We start from the raw sequence: 17189 nt of genomic DNA on the forward strand, positions 1-17189 counted from the left end.
CACATTAATATGGAAAATGTAGCTTTCCTTGCATGTTTTTATCCACAGATCCCACAGAGAAGGTTATGACAAGTATAACCTAAGTGAAGGTAACACAAGTTGTTTATAAAAATAATATTAATAAAATCCTTACTATGCTCTAGTGCTCTCACCACAGTAAGTCAATATGATTTGGTTAGCCTTGTAACCTTGATTTCTACACTAAATCAAACAAACAGGATTCTCTGCAGGAACACTAGGGACTTAATAAAGGCTTCATTGTAGAGAATTTTGATATTTCAAATGACAGCTTTACAATGGTCATTTCTCAAGTGGCACTTACAGTGAGTTTACTCTTTCACTTTTGCTATATTCAAAAGTCTACTGGATTTTACAGTGGGGAGATTCTCTTGTTTGAGAATGGATAGGTAGTTTAACTAATATGTTAACTGGGTACCAACTGAAAAAAACATGTCATACATTATATGCAAGTAAAAGTCAGGCAACTATAGTATTGAACATTTATAATCAATAGGCACAGAATGGAAAATGTAAAAGGAAAGACTTTCTTTCTTATTTCTGGTTTTTGCAATTCTGTGAGGACAAGTATTTCTAAGGCCCCTGTTACATGTTACATATATTATGCAACTAACTAATTAATTGCACAATAAATTTAGACTGGCCACATGTGCAAAGAAAGACCAGCCACAAGTGCAAAGTAATGATCACATAATTGACTGGTTAATCACGCAATAATAAATGTAGACCAGCCACCTGTGCAAAGTAATTACGACAAAATAAAAATGCCTATCCCGCTATAAAAAGAGCTAACCAGCTATAAAGATAGCGCTTGAAAATATGTAACAACTCTGTAGTAGTTTCTATTTAGCTTTAATCTGAACATGTAGCAGGGTCCTTCCACATGGAACCTGAGCCAAGGACTTGGGCTCGACAGCACTGCAAACCATTACCTTGAAAACTACTGGTTAGGAAACCACCATTCCACTGGCTGCTGTCAGCACTGTCAGCAATAGAGATATTCTTATTCACACCTCCAGCAGACAGAAAAGTGCATTGTGAAAACAAACTACGAGTTCCTCTAGCACTGAGCTCAGTTCAAAACCTATTCCATTTGGGTTCCACAGAGAGCGTGAAACTGCTGAACTCCCACTATTGTCCCTATATGAACTCCCACTATTGTCCCTATCTGAAGAAACCACTTGTTGAATACCGTACTTTCAACCTCATATACAGCAAGTTCACCACTTGATCACAGGAGGCTAGCAGTAATGATACTGCAAAACAGATTGCCCCTCTCCTCAGAGCAACACTCTAGGGAGAAACAGCAGGCATAACAGCAGGCAGCAACAGGAACAAAGGCTCTGTTGCAGCAACTCTCTGCTGGCTATGATTCAATAAATACCCACTGTGGTGTTCTGTGTAGATCAGGTATAGACAGAAGCATACAGGGCAGCCCTACACTTGGGGCAATCATGAAGTATGGAGTAGTGACAGGTATGACAGTGCCATTGGTGGTATAATGGTCAGCCACTGCTGTGGCAGTGGCTATTTTTGCACTGGCCTACAAAGGTGGTGCCCAAGGATACCCAGTCACCTCTCTAAGTTATGCTATTTGGAGTAGAAAAGGATGAGGGCAAGGTTCTTAGAGCATCCTTTGCTCTCAACTTTGTGCGTCATCCTGGGACAAGGTAATACTCAATCCTACCTTACATGGTCTGGGCCACAATGAAACCACTAGAAGAAGAGAGTTTCAAGGGCAAATGGCTATAAGGAACAACATTATCATGGACGTCAGGATAGTGTGGAGAAACTCTGGACCCCAGGGCTGTCCCAGTTATCACCAAACTGGGGAGGAGAGCTGAACCTCTTGCAAACTCCTTGATGGAAGGACAAAATACAACATCCTCTTTGGAAGGGACAATATTAATTTCTGTTACCTCCATTGTATTTTATGTAATTAGACTACAGTCAAGTCTATAATTAGGGATCTACTGAAATCACAATTTTGCGGATTTCACGGAAATTGCGAAATCCAACACTGCATGCAAAATTTGTGAAAAAAGAAACCTTATCGAAAATAAGATGCTGGTTCCCTAGGGCGAGCGCTGCAACCCGGTCGTGCAGCCTGCCAGGGAAGGAAATGGCACACGTAGAAGCCCAAGATGACTGCTGCCTCTGCCCCTTGTCAATGACTGGCTGAGAATGCTGTCTGTCATGCAGCCCCATCCCTCTTCACCAATCAGTGGCAAGGGGTGGGGCAGCATGACAGATAGCACTTGCAACCAACCAATGGTGAGGGACAGGGCTGTATGACAGTCAGCCCTTGCAGCCAATCAGCAGCAAGTGGCGGGGCAAACAGGGCCCCCTCAAGCAATCAGAGGTCTGTAGGGGCACCTCCATGATTAGCCCATGAAAATGGCAGTCAGCCCTGTGATCTCCCTCTGAAATCGGGTGGCCGCCTGCTCGTGTTGAATAGATCCCTACCTATAATCTCTTAAACCATTCAGCAACATATAGCGAGATTGGGATCACAATAGGGTTGAACTCCCTTGACTGCTAACATCTCCAAAGCACAGTTCTGTTTTCAGATTGATAGAAAACAGTATGTGTGTAAAGGCAGGATTCTCCACCATTACAGCAATGTATGCACAATGAAAAGAATAAGCTCAATATTTAATCTTCATAAATTCATGCCTCTCTAAAATGAGAGAAAGTTCTTCTATGAATTAAAGCTGAGAGGATATTAGGTTAAACTGCTATTAATGTGTTCTGCAATTTCTGATGGGAAATCAGTCCACTGAAAAGGGCTAAACAACCATGAGACACCTTAGGCCCCTGGTAGATGTTCAAATAAAAACATCCCTGATCTGATCCCCGATTCCAATGATCGTGCCTCCTGCCATGCTACGCGTGCATGGAAGAAGGTACAACTGTGATAGGGATTCAACTGTGTCCTATTGTTGGTGCAGGGGGAGGCTGGGCTCCCCCTGCACTGGCAAGTAGCAAACTGGGTGTCCAGTGTGCCTGGTTCAGAGCACCAATCAGTTGGTTAGCACACCCATCCTCAGGAGCGCATCACAGCCCTTCTCTCCTGTGTGTCCCCAGGGCTGGGAGCACCAGTAAGTGATCAGTACTACCAGCCTCAGTAGCACACTGGAGCTGTTGATCAGCTGATCATTGTAATAAGTTGCTTATTCCCTGTTTTACTGCACTATTAATTGCTCTAAACATGTGACCAGGTTATAACTTAAGGCATGATTAGTCATGCCGTAAGTGCCACATCTGCCAGGGGTCTTAGCTTCATCTTAAAATTTGCTGAACATGCCGATACAGCCCATTTTAGCCAAATCTGACTGTCAAACACTGACAAAACTAACCAGTTATTACACACTACACAGGTTTAAATACCTCAAAAGGAGCAATAAGACCACTGCTTTGCTGCTGCTAGGTCAGACTCTGATACCTGTCCTCATGCTGAGCAGCATCTCATTCTGTGAACAACCCTGTTATCTCACACAAGTTTATTTGTCCCTGAATGGTCCCTAAATAATAGTTTATATCCTAAAAAATCCTAAAGATTAATTTAATTGGCTAAAATAAAATCTATTAACTACCTATGGGGACTTTTTACCATCTTGTACCATCTACACTTTTCCCAGAGCCTGACGAAGGGACTTTGATCCTGAAAGCTTGCAGAAAAGGACAATTTTCTTGCCATTTTCCAGTTGGTCTAATAAAAAGGTATCATTTTGGAACCAAGAGTTATAGTTTTTTGTATGTCTTATTAACTCATTTAAGGTTTTCTCAGAAGGCATCACAAGTAAGAAGTCACCTCTCTGAAATCACACCCCGCCCAATCAGGGTTAATGCAACTACACTGCAGCCATACCACATGTTCAAATTAAGCCTGGATAGAAACCAGCTATAGCGTTCTTACACATTTTCAAGCACTAACTTTATAGCTGGATGGACATTTATATAGCGTTACAGTTACGTTGCAAGCAAGACCAGTTTGAATTTATTACACAATTAACCAGTTAATAGCATGATAAATTACTTTTCAAATGTGACGCATCTTACTCTGCATGTGTGGCTGATCTAGATTTATTGTGTGATTAACCAGTTAATTGCACAATATATGTAAAGTGTGGCAGAAGCCTTAGTGTAAGAAATGACTCCATTTTGACCAGATAAAATGAAAAGACAAAAAAAGTCCAAATCACCCCTCTGTGGATAAAGACCTGTCCATGGTACAACTTCAAAATGAGTAACCCCCCTTTACTAAACTTGCTTCCAAAACTTTGTAAGAGGCCTTTAAAAACATAAAGAGTACATACCCATACATAGACCTGCTGAAACAGTTTTAACTTAAACATTTTTTTTCCAATTGCTTGGCCTGAAACACATTAGATAAACTCTTAATATTATTTTCTGCAATATCATCCCAGTCTGTGTAGTGGACTGTTTTACACGTCAGTAACAAGGCAGGTCAGTGAAAATGTCACTAGGAAGTCTGTGAAACCTGGTGTAGTGTCAAATACTGGAAAACATATCTAAATTGCTTCTGGAAAGTGGCAGTGTAGGTGGCTGCTTATATAGCTCCGAAAGTCTGAGCGTGTTAAATGTTCTCTCATCCCTGACTTTGCGATACATTATTGGCTTGGGCCCTGTAACATGAAATATGAACTCAGAGGTTACAAAACCCAGTGTCTTTTGCTGACTTTGATGGAAAAGCTCCTAAAAGCATATTAGCCCACTGCCTGTTTAAGCAGCTTTCACATTTCCAGATGTCCACTCACCTCCACAATCATCTTCACCGTAGGTAATGTTGTTGCAATGTTCTGTGGATGTGGAGGTCGAACTGTTATTGGCACACAGCCTGCATACAGGCAACCATAAAATGCTGCAATCAGGTCTATCCCTGCATGAAGAACAAAGCAAAACATTCTTACTTGAAAATCCAATTGTTAACTGCAGAAACCTATGTAAGTATACTATGTAAGTATACATCCTACTCTGAAATGGCTTAGGATGTTAAATAAGTAACTACAAATCTTCCACAGATTATTTTTTCTGTCCCTATCCCGTATTTGGTAAACTGCACTGATTATTTTTATCTGTGGAGTTCTTTTAAGCATGAAATAACTAAACTGATCTAAAAGCATGGACAACATGTCATCACTCAGGTTTCTGATCAACAATTCACTAGTTAAAAAGTTGAAATATAACTAATTAAATATGTTACATTTTAACTAATAGACAATAGCTTTTAAGGGAACAGTGAAACAAAGAAAAGTTGAGACTATGACATTTCACTACTCCTATATCGTGTGAAAAGTTACATTTTAAAAAAGGTATTTTCTAATTCTTTTCTATGCCACTGGACCTTAAAAATGTGAGGCTTTGGCTTGTCTTCTTGAAGGGTTCAAATGAAAAAGGCAATGTCATCACTTCATACTCCTTATTTCTGACATATGTTAAGCATTTTTTTTAAATAAATGGTGATTATAAGGATCAGTTTATACAGCTAATACAGAAAAATGAGTTAGACTAGGAGTGCCCAACCTGCACACTTGAATCTGGCCATATGCTGGCCTGACCCCATATGCCAGGGCAGAGTCATGTTATCTGGCCTGCAGAGCTACCCACAGGTCCAGATATCTGTCAGCATTGGAAGGGCAATTAATGTTGCCACCACTCCCCACAGCCGGGGAATGGCAATTAATGTTGCCACCACTCCCCACAGCCAAATTTCTGGACCTGTGGGGAAACCTGCAGCCTGGATGACACGGCTCCGTGGGCCAGATCTGGCCTGTGGGCTAGAAGCTGAGCACCACTGCATCACATTCTACAGACAGCTGAATTTATACATTTAAAACAGTATAAAATTATTTTGTTTGATAGTTCCTTACTCAATATATATGTAGGCCATTACAAGAATCCAATGCAAATAGTTTTACTTTTTTAATGGGGCAGTTAGAAGTAAAGGGTTCTTGATTTATGGCTTACTCTTTTTAAAATAAAACATTTTCCATGGAGACTGAAATATATACGTTTATGTGTATATATATTATAAAAGGTTCTGCAAGCTAATACTAAGAAATGGTTTCAACAAATTTTTTACATGGATTGGGTTAATCAAGGAGTGGGCAAAATATGGCCTGCCAACTGACTGGTTCTGGCCTTCAATTGCCCCCATAGCACTCCTCATATGGCTGACCCCGCCTGCTCCCACTGGAGCAGCCCACATTGCGCTCCAGCCCAGGCCCTAACCAGCACACACAGCTTCCGGTGGGGCTGTTCTTGGTGTGGCCGCAGCCGGCTGGGTGCTATTCTGCTCTCCTTGCCTCCAGCTGCGGCTCCTCCTCTTGCTCCTGCCTCTCCTGTGCTGCTCTGCGCGGGGGGCAGGATGCTTCAACTGGGTGGCTCCGGCTCCTGACTGCCTTCCACCCGCTCTGCCTGCCCGGCACGATCAGTAGCCGCTTGAGTGCAGGCGAAGTGGGTGTAAGGCGATCAGGAGCTGGAGTCAGAGCCCCACGCTTTGAGACAAGAGCCACCCAGCTGAAGCTTCCCTCTTTCACATCCAGAGCAGTGCAGCAAAGGCAGAAGCAGAGGGAGGAGCAGCCGCTGGAGATGCGGAGAACAGCCATGCGGGCCCAGGCCATGGGCAGTGCGCACAGCTTCTGGTGGGGCTGTTCTTGCTGCAGTTGCAGCCCATCACCTCCAGTAGTGGCTCTTCCTGTTTCTGCTCCTACCCTTTGAAAGGACATCCTGAAATAATACGCTTTAATCTTAACCTAAATTCACAGAAATAAATAATGAATGAATCCATCTTGCTAAACTCAGAGAAATGCATTGTAAAATGGGTAAATACTTCAATGCCTCTTTGACAAATATTATTCATGTTCCTAGTTTACAGCTAGGCAAGGACCCCATTTGCAATTTCACCAAAATGAGGGTAAATGATTTGAAAAGGAGTTTTAATTCACGAAGCTTAAGCTCACTATAGTACAAAAAAATGCAAGTTCTTTACCTGGTGGGTAAACCAAAGCCACGTGGTCTCCATCTTGCAAGTGTCCTCTTTCCATCAACATGACAGCTATCTTCTCAGCTCGCTTATGTAGCTGGACACATGTTAGAGAGTTCGCTATTGTTCCCTGTATATTAAAATAAGATTGTGTCACAAGAAAAACAGATTGTGTGGTGAATTCCAGTTTCCTTTCCCAAGCTGACAAGTTAATGAAATGAAGGCTATCTTTTTATTTTTATAAAAATATGTCATACTAGTCATGCAGTAAAATTATCTAAGAAAAACTTCAGCTTTATGCCCAACTGCAGCTGGAAAAATAGGAACTTTGACAAGGCTGTGAATATTTCCCGCCCCCATCTCTATACACTTCACTCAAAGCAGTGTTTGAGCTCTAATTTTAAGGAAGTGTCAATAATCTTTTAATATCATGACCGAAGACCTAGCACTGCTTTCCTTAGTTATGCATGCTTTGTTCCCACATACAGCCAGGAAAGTGAACTTTACCAGACTCCTGCCACAATCTGAGGAGTTAAGTCTGAAGGAGCATTCCTGTAAACTTCACTTCATTGTCTGCATGCTGGCACGAAGCCAACTGGCATAGCAGAAATACATTATAAACCAAGAGACAAAAGACAGAGGGGAAAGCACCACATTGCGGGCAGGAGGAGATGAGTTAGGAATAAAAGTTATGCACATGCATATGACCCAAATAGGAAAGAAAGGCATTCGTTTGAACATGGGTAGTTGGCTGAGCAAGGAGGAGAGGATCTAGATAGCTTAGGAAGTGGTAACAGGCTACGCAGCCTCTCATTTCTACAAAACAGGTCAATTGGTAATGACCCCAAATTATCAGACAGCTGTAGTGGTCTGTAGTAGAGCAGTGTTGTGATCTTAACACACTGCTAACAAATAGCCAGAGCATGAAAATCACCACTACAACTGAGCCCTCCGTTGACAGTGTCAGCAGAGAAGCCCACGAGTGCAGAGGCAAAGACTGACTGTCCCTAGCGATGCTGTCTCCCGGCCTGGCTGCGGGAGGCTGATGGGGTAGGGCAGCGGAGGGAAGACCTGCGCTTCTACTGCCTGTGCGGTACCTGTTCTGTGGAGAAAGAAGATTTCAGTCTCCAGTACTGGCATATGTGGCACCTTTCACAAGCACTAAATTCACTTAAAAAACAGAGAAGCTGAAGAAATTGAGGGGAAAAAAAAAAAAGACTGGTAAGGAAACATTTACATTTCAGGCTTCTACGTGGTTATAAAATAAACAGAGAGTCAAAAATGAGGTACAAGAAAATACCCTAGTCATGTCCCTATTCTGAAGGAAAGCAACAGTGGGTTTCTATTTCAAAGAAGTTTAAGAAAACATAAGTATTTGTTTGATTTCTAAGAAACTAATTCTTATTCACTGTGAACATCTTTCACACAACCACAGTAATTCTCCATTGCAGACTCCACAGGGAGAGAGGTGTCTGATAGGGCTGTGCGAAACTTCAGTTGCTGATTCGATTTGGAGGAGATCCGGCGGCTGAATCTCCAAATCCAAATCGAATCATGAGACCAATAAAAAGGTCTGAATCGATCCAAAGCCTCCAAATCAATTCAGAAAAAGATTTGCAGGAGATTTGGAGATTCAGGCAGTCCCTGCCTGCCGCTGCAGGGAGCTGGACCCGGACTCCATGTCATTAATTAGGGGGCTGGGGAAAGGGACCATGGGGGGACCCCCACCAGGCTCCATCCCCTGCCTGCTCCCCCAGCCCCCCTGAGCGCCTCCTAACCCCTTCCCGCTCTCCCAGCCCTGTCAGTGGCTGCCCTGCTCACACCCGCGCCCACCACTTGAAAAAAAACCCTCAAAAATAAAAAACCCAACCCCAGCTCCCAGCACTTGAAAAAAAACCCTCAAAAATAAAAAACCCAAAACAAACAAAAAAAAGCCCCGTACTCACTGGCTCTTGCAAAGCACAGGGGTGATCACTGCTGCCCCCCCCCGCCCTATGCTGCATGGGGGGGGCCTGCCATGAGCCCCCACTCTGTCAATGGCTGCCCTGCCCGGCCCCAGTGTCTCAGTGCTTTAAAAAAAAGCCCTGCACTCACTGGCTGCTGCAGTGGCCATCGGGGCCTCTGGGGGGTCCTTGCAGAGCCCCCCATGCAGTGCAGGGCAGTGGGGATCACTCCCCTGCCTGGCAGGAGCTGGTGAGTGCAGGGCTTTGATTTTTTTTATTTTTTTATTTTTTTAAAGATCCAGGACGCTGGTGCTGGGTGGGGCAGCCATTGACGGGGCTGGAACAGCAGGTCGGGGATGGGCCTATGTGATTCAGAGATTCGGCCAATTCGGCAGGAGCCGAATCTCCAAATCAGGTTCATCCAAATCAATTCAGGACAGTGATTTGAATCACTGAATAGAATCACTGTGCCCCGAATCAGCCAAATCCAAATCTGAAGCAAACGCTAGCCGCTTCACACAGGCCTAGTGTCTGATACAGGTCTGGCGGTGGGAGCTGCAGCACAGTGCATTATCAGGAATCATTTGCATTTATGAACTGAATGGCTCAGTCATCCTAAAGCATAGAGGGTAATGTAACTGAAGGCAGAACTAAGGGTTTAGCACTCTTTACAAGCTCCCTTTTAAAAAGTAGTTGAGGCAACCTTAATTACACTAGTAACTAACAGCATTAACTGAGCGGTCTGAGATCATTATAGAAAGTAACTTTAGTACAGCAAGTTTAGTACAGTAACTTTAGTACTGTAGTAACTTTGCTACAGAAAGTTTAACTAGGCTAAGTTGTGAATATGTTGGCAACTTAGGCAGAGACGGGATTTGATGTCCTCCTTTTTCACTACTATTGACAATCCTCCCACTGAGCTGGACAGTTTAGGAACCCACTTGCCAATTTATCTCCCACTCTGAAAGGGGTTACCTGGTGTCAATCACGCAGAACAGACAATGCTATTTCTCTCATGCACAACAGAATCATTTGCACCAAGTTTTCAAAAGAGGAACTGCAGCCGCTCTCATAAAAGTGTGGGCAGTCAGCTCAAAAGCACATGCTGCACATGTTAGCAGAAGAATACAATGAAGAAGCATAAGAAAACTTGCTGAAATAAAACCTGCCAAACATCACTCACTCGCAAATAAAATAACAAACATCAAGAGGCAAGTAGATTTTAAAAGTTCAGTAGATTTAAAAATTTAACAGAGTAATCATGTCTAATTTACTTGTTCCACGTATAATAAATGGTGACTTATTTTATTAATCATTATACTGTACAATCATTTTCCTCATGTATTTCCTACCAGCTGCCTGCTATCTCCACCTTTTTGTGAAGGTAGAATATTATATTATCATTTAAATAAACAATCTGATTTAGTTACTGAGGGCATGGGGGGGATTTGTTCTTCAAAACCAATGCCTCTCATGATAGATGTACTTGCCTCTGACTTTTACTTGCTTCTAGCTCTATTTAGGGGCTGCACATGAGTAGCACAGTATCTCTTAAGATTTCATTTACCCTGGTTAAGTAGATTAAAATGCTTTAACATTTGCTGTAAAGTTGAAAGTGCTGATTTAACACTTTTATCCACAGTAAACAGGTGAATTTAAAGGTGACCACAGCAGTTTGATAGTAGTGTGATAACATGGGGCAACTTCTAACTATGAAGGGCTAGCATTTATAATCACCATATTAGGAAGTCTAGTATCTTCCAAACCCAGAAAAAAAATCAAAAGGTCTATGTCATGAACCAGCAGCATTGTTCTCTTGCATAAATCATAATCCATTTTTGGAGACTAATGAAATGTTTTGGAATTAAGCCATACTGTGATCTCATATAAGCAGGCAGATTAACTTATTAGGGTCCTATGAAGTCCTTGTTGCAATCCTGATCCACGGCTTCTTACATCCCCTGCTATTTTATGGAAGGCTCAATCTCACATACAACATTTCTTATTTTAGCCAAGGCAGGTTTTGAGTCTTTCAGTGCTCTTCTTTAAACAGAGCACAGAGGCTGCAAAGCAGCATCAAACAGTACTTCACCTCTTCCCAGATCTAAATATTTCTGCACAGCTAAGATCTCCAGCAACTTGTGAGCTCATGAAGTAGGAATATATAAAGCTGGGTACCTAACATGGTAAAAGTGACACACTTGATAAATTGCTTTTATTTTCTATCCCTCCTTCCACCAGCGAACAGTAAATACAACAGTTGACTGTTAACGCAGAGATTGAGCCAAATCTTGGTGCAAACAAGTGCAGTTAGCTCTCAATGTGCATTTCCCTAAAAGGTAACCAGTCAAAGTAATTGCCTGAATTTCTTACCCTACAGTTAAGCAGCGTGTAAAGTACATGGTCAGGCGTGGTTTGAGCTCTCCACTGTAAAACTTCTGAGAGGAAGAGGAACTACAATAAAGCAAAGTGATAATCATGATACACTGTGGATTTGTTTTCTTTAAAAGCAAGAAGCAGTTCCTTTCCCCTAGTTTATATAGCCCGTTCTTGCTTCTGTTTTATGTCTACACATAAACATCAGTGCCAGCAGTAAACTGCTGAATGCTACCATATTTTTGTGGTGTAAGAGTGATATTATAGTCATGATGGGCCAGAAATTATGCAAGAGGCAAGGATTTCTTAGGGTGATATCTTTTATTAGACCAATATTGTAGCTAGGATAGAGTTAGACAAGTTTGCAAATGTGAGACATACTTCGTCATCTGATCAGACCTGACAAAGTATGTCTTGCATTTGAAAGCTTGTCTAACTCTACCCCAACTAAATAGTTGATCCAATCCAAGATATTACCCTAAGAAATCCTTTGCTTTACCAATATATTTAAGGTCCTTTTGGAGGTTGTGCCATTTCTGGAATCATGTTTCACTACATGCACTTTCAAAGCAAGAAGTCCGTTCTCTGGATCTAACGATAGTCGCAGTCTCTCTCCCTACTGCCCTATTTTAATCTGTAACTAAGAAATCATCATATTTTGTAAAACATACCTTTGACTTCCCATAATTAATTATACCGCTAAGATCACCAGAAGCTCAACTGCAATACACATAAGAAAACTTAAACAAACAAAAAATAAGATTAAAATTATACCTGCAAATGGAAGGCCCTGGATTTTGCTGAGCTATTAAAAAAATCAAGTAGGGGATGAGTTATACTGGAAACACTGATAGCTGTTAACTATGTATGACACACTGTTCCACACTGTTCTTAGTCAAAATTAACAAAGACTTTAAAAATGAAGAGAACTGCTGGCCACTGCCTATTCCAGTACTGTGTCTACCAGGACTCAAGAAATCTTATTTAAATTTATCAAACAGTAGAAAATATCTGATTAACAACAAAAGCTGCAGTTAAGCAATGTACAAGATGTATCTGAAAAACATCTTACCTTTCTGGCCTGATCGTTGTCTTCTATTTGACCCAGATCTCTGCCACTAGCCTGAGCAATTCTTTTTCCAGAGACCAGGTTCCCCACCATCACAGAGGCAGGACCAATTTCTAGAATGTATTAGAAACAAACTGAGTATAAAGAAAGCACTAGGTTTACCGAGGACAAGTCTTATTATCCTTTCTCTTGCCTTATGGAATTTTGCCCATTGCTGACTTTAGTGCATAATATCAGGGACATCCTACCAAGCATAAAAACCATGGAATCTCTTACATTTTCCAGCAGATATGTTCCTACAGAGTTGATGAATCAGGAAGGACCTATTGGCTAGGGGCAGACATTACACATAAACCAGTTTAAGTGATCAGAAACTGGTTTAAACCTATAACAGAACAGACATTCAGTGTACATAAACCAGTTTCAAAATGGCTGAAACTGGTCTGAGATAAACCTGGTTGAATTTAGTATCAGACGTAACTGATTTGGGTCAAACAGGTTTATGCAATGTCTGTCCCTTGCTGGTTTAAGATAAACCAGACTCTCCCAGCATCTTGGCATGCTCTCGGGGCTTGGCGGAGCTCTGTTTTCTGATTCAGTGAGCTGGGCTGGCCCCTCTCTTCTGCTCTCTCACTGAAGCAGGGGCAGGCTGTGGCCAGACACCAGCCTGCTATGGCCCCTGAGGCAAGTTCCTCCCTCTCTACCTCCTGGCAAATCCTGGGGACCGCAGCTGCTGTTTGCCAGCCCCAGCCACACCTCCATGGTTTGCCTGCAGCCAGGCAGGGACAGTTAATTCCTCCCTCTGTCCCCTCTCTCCCCCAGAATCCCAGGGGGGTTGGCTGTAGTCTCTGCAGCTTGCCTGCAGCCAGGCAGGGAGGGAATTAATTCAACAGCATGTCCTAGTGTGGAGGGAGAGAGGCAAGCTAATCTCCTGTGTGAAGATCCAAGCCCTGCACCTGTGAGGCCAGAGCTAACAACTGCAGGACCAGACTGAGAGGAGGGAAGTGTTGGCAAAGACCTGACAATCATCACACATGCTGGAGATGTAGTTAAGGGAAGTTGCAGACAGCTTCACCAGAGAATGAAGAGAGATACATTTACATTATAAAGCAGAACATGTAAAAGGTGCAGATAAAAAAACAAAGCCTTTCTGAATGCCTGGCTGTAAGGAGACACTTTGCCCTCAGGATTAGTAAAACTAATTCTTGTCCTCCTGGTTTACATTCTAAGTTAGACTAAATTGTGTATACTGTGTTTTACTGGGCTTTATCTTAACTTAAGCGAAGACTTTTGGTAGTTCCCTGTTGTATGCTTTGCAAATTGCTGTGTTCAATACGTGCTTACTTCAGAGAAAGGACTTTTCCCCCATCCCCTCTCCTCAGTCTGGCAGCAGCTGCCCCCCTCCCCAGGCTGGTGGCTGACATCCCGTGTGTTGTGCTAGCCTTGGCTGGTGCCTGGCCATGCCCCCTGTGTTCCAGTGGGGGGGGGGGGGGGGGGGTGAGAGCCTTGGAGGCCATCTCTCTTCTCTCCCCTTTGCCACTAGCTGGCAGGCATGGTCTAGCACCCCCCTGCCCCCGGCTTCTGGCTTGATCCACTGCAGGCATGTGGCTGCATTTCCTGGTTTTAACAGAAAATGTCTGTCCAGTTATTAATCAGTTTAAACTGCACAGCTTAGATTAACCTGCAAAGAGTGAATCAATTCAGGCTTGGGCTTTTTGAATATCTGTCCCTAGCCATTGACAAGTAGTCACTGTATGTTTCTGTATCTCATTTTTCATTAGTAATTTCCTTTAGATAAAGGTAAAAGCATCAACATTTTAAACTTTCTCATATGGAAATGAGTGTTAGGGCTGTTAAACAATAAAAATATTATGGAATTCTAATATACCAAATACACTGAAAAAAGACACCATAAATGTATGAGATAGGAAGACATCATGACTATTATTTCTCTCATAAGCTGTCCTTCACTGGGTTTATGCTGGGTATTGTAAGCTGGAGACTACCTAAACTTGCACTGAATGCTCTCATCCAAGACATGACCACATTGTTATTTTTGCTTTGGACCTGTAAGAGTCGACTGTGGATAAAGTATCAGCTGAACTGAGCTTAGTCTATCAAGGATGTGCAAACCTTGTACATATGACAGGCAACAAAGGGATATGACGAAATACAAAATTTTCAAAACTAGAGGAGGATCTTAGTTATTCTGCTTTAAAAACAAATTTGACCAGGGAGATCCATAAGTATAAATGAGAGGATGATATGGAGCCTTCAGCTGCAATCTTCCTCCATGACTAGTCACCTTATTACCATTTGCAGCATCTGCACATATCGCATCCAAACAAAACCTCTAGTTCAGGAACAGTTGGCATTTCATCTGGGATGTGGCAACAAGAATCTATCAAACTGAAACTTCAGGTAACATCTCATTATTTAGTTGCTTGACAAGCTACTATCAGCGTCTGTTATTTCATTTTTTAAATTGTTTGGGTTCTCAAACATTTGTCCCAGAGTAGAGAAACAAGAAAACTCTTTTTGCAAATAAATATTGGTTCAGTAATGGACAACCCCAGATTTGAGACACTGGAGGAAAGGATTTTCCAGATTCCATAGTATTTTCATGTTCAAAATCATTAGCATTCTATCACCAGTATGCACCAATGGGGCCCAAGTCAGAGCCACAGACCCAGGCACCTCTCAAATCATGCAAGTTCAAAATTTACATTCCAATTTACAGCATGGGCCCAACCTTGTGGGCAAAGTGACTGATTATTGGCTTCGAGTCACTGAACATAGGATTGGAAAAGATCTCCACAGTCAGCAATTTCAGTCCCTTCTTACTACAGGAAACAAAGGTATTTCCCTTCACAGATATAATTCCCTTCACAAACTTATCAAGATCCCATCTTAAAACTAACTAGGAAAGGGCAGGAAAAAGAACTGTCAAAAAAACTGTTATAGAACCTTACTCCTGGGATGGAGCTGCTTCTAAACTCCATCCTAAATTTATTCATGGGCAGTTTGTACCCATTTGTTCTTGTGCCAGCATTGTCCCTTAGCTTAAATAGTACTTTTTACACGTTTGTGTTTATCCTTTTCATACATTTGTAAGGATCAGTTATATCCTCTCTCAGCCTTTATTTTGTTAGGCTAGAATAAAACAAGCTATGGTTTTCTTGTCTGCTCTTCTATGACAGGATCTCCATTTCCCTAATGATTGTAATGGCCTTTCCCTGTATGCGTTCCAGTTTGCATTCAACTTATTTGGTCATGGGGTGACCAGAACCATATAAAGAATACCACATAAAGTTTTACTTTTTACAGTGGCACTAATATTTTCCACTCTCTACTGGAGTCCTGAGTATTTTTTTGCAACCCAAGCTTTTCTTTTTCCCTCTACTGTCTTCTACTACAAAACTGTTTCACGAGTTACCAAGTACTTTCAGGAAAACAAATATACCATTAGAGATGGGATAAAAGTATTTGAAGGAAAAGGGATGTATTTGGTAGCTGTGTTGGTCTGAGATGAAAAGAAATGCAAAATTCTAGAACTCCAGGTATCATCTCTGAACCAAGAGTTCTAGAGATTTGCACTTCTTTTTGAAGGAAAAGAGCACCCACGACTCCTGGAGGCATTGCAGCTTCCTGTAACACCACAAACAAAATATCAATAAACGTTCCTAATGCAGTTACCCATCTTACCTGGCTGTTTTTGTCTTGGTTTTGGTAGGTTTGTTACACAGGTGTGGGGACACATCAACACATTGCAGGGATGCAAGGAGCCTTCCAAAAAGAGCTGTTTGGTTTCTGATAAGTGTATTCCTCCTAGTGGGGTCTTTGGGAGTGTGTTTGCTGGTACTAGGGCTAAACAATAAACCCCCACTTGATGAATACTGTCAATAGCCTAGAAAAATTCAAGTTGGAGTTAATGAAGTATGGTGAATTTGTTATTATTATTACAATACTTTTTTCTCTAAACTGCTGCAGAAAGCCAAAAATAACTACTTGTTACTATAAACATAATCTTCAGCAATATGAAAGAAAGAAAGTTTTTTTTTGTATTAGGTACGAGTGAAAGGAAATCCAAAAATAATTGATGCATTGAAAAAAAAAAAGATAAAAACTTTAGATGGCTACAAATACTGAGATGACCATTAAGTGAAGACCCTGGTGATGTCCACTTACGGTGTCTATACATGTGCTCTGGGATGGGGAGGAGGGGTGCCTTTTAATTAGAGCAGCTCCTGGACAGCTGCTCTAATTAAAATGCCACAGTGTCACCTTTATTCAGTGACCTGTGTCACTGTTTCAAAATGGCCGTGGGTGCACTTTAAAGCTCATCCGACAAGTTTTAGTTAAAACACCCCCACCACCATTTTGAAGTGCAGGACACTGAATACACATGATGATTAGGCACTCTGGAGTGTTCTAATTAGAACTTTTTAATTGAGTGCTCTAATTAGAATGCTCCAACAGACTCAATGCGTCTGCTCCCATGCATTCTAATTAGATTGTGTCGGAGCACATGTATAGGCACCCTTAGATTTCAGCTGATGTGCCTAGCACCCTTCCTACATGTGCTCTCCTAATAGTTTTCTATTAGATGTAGTATGCAGAAAGACAATCATAGGTGATTTTAATCTGTTCACTTTTTTCAGCATTACTGTTGAAAGGGACACTATCACCCTAAAATTCAGACCATTTGAAAAAGAGCTACAACAATTTCAGATGTTGCACCCACATCTCAGCCCTCTGACCAATATCATTTTTT

At 41.9% G+C, this 17189-nt stretch overlaps 1 protein-coding gene across 6 annotated transcripts in view; it reads right to left on the reverse strand.

The window, feature by feature from the left end:
- Positions 1–17189, reverse strand: part of DIP2C (disco interacting protein 2 homolog C) — a 203134-nt gene that overhangs the window by 74172 nt on the left and 111773 nt on the right. For 5 of the 6 annotated variants that reach the window (XR_003094383.1, XM_025205758.1, XM_025205757.1 and 2 more), the window contains 5 exons: positions 16121–16322; positions 12419–12528; positions 11344–11424; positions 7034–7157; positions 4800–4921 (listed from right to left, as the gene is read on the reverse strand). Coding sequence is in view for 5 of the 6 variants with exons in the window: in XM_025205758.1 (XP_025061543.1) it covers positions 4800–4921; positions 7034–7157; positions 11344–11424; positions 12419–12528; positions 16121–16322 (639 nt within the window). In the remaining variant the exon portion in view is untranslated. The remainder of the gene's footprint in view (positions 1–4799; positions 4922–7033; positions 7158–11343; positions 11425–12418; positions 12529–16120; positions 16323–17189) is intronic. The other variant, XM_025205760.1, reaches the window with a different exon arrangement.

The sequence above is a fragment of the Alligator sinensis genome, unplaced genomic scaffold (genome assembly GCF_000455745.1).
Source record: "Alligator sinensis unplaced genomic scaffold, ASM45574v1 scaffold370_1, whole genome shotgun sequence".
Lineage (NCBI taxonomy): Eukaryota > Metazoa > Chordata > Crocodylia > Alligatoridae > Alligator > Alligator sinensis.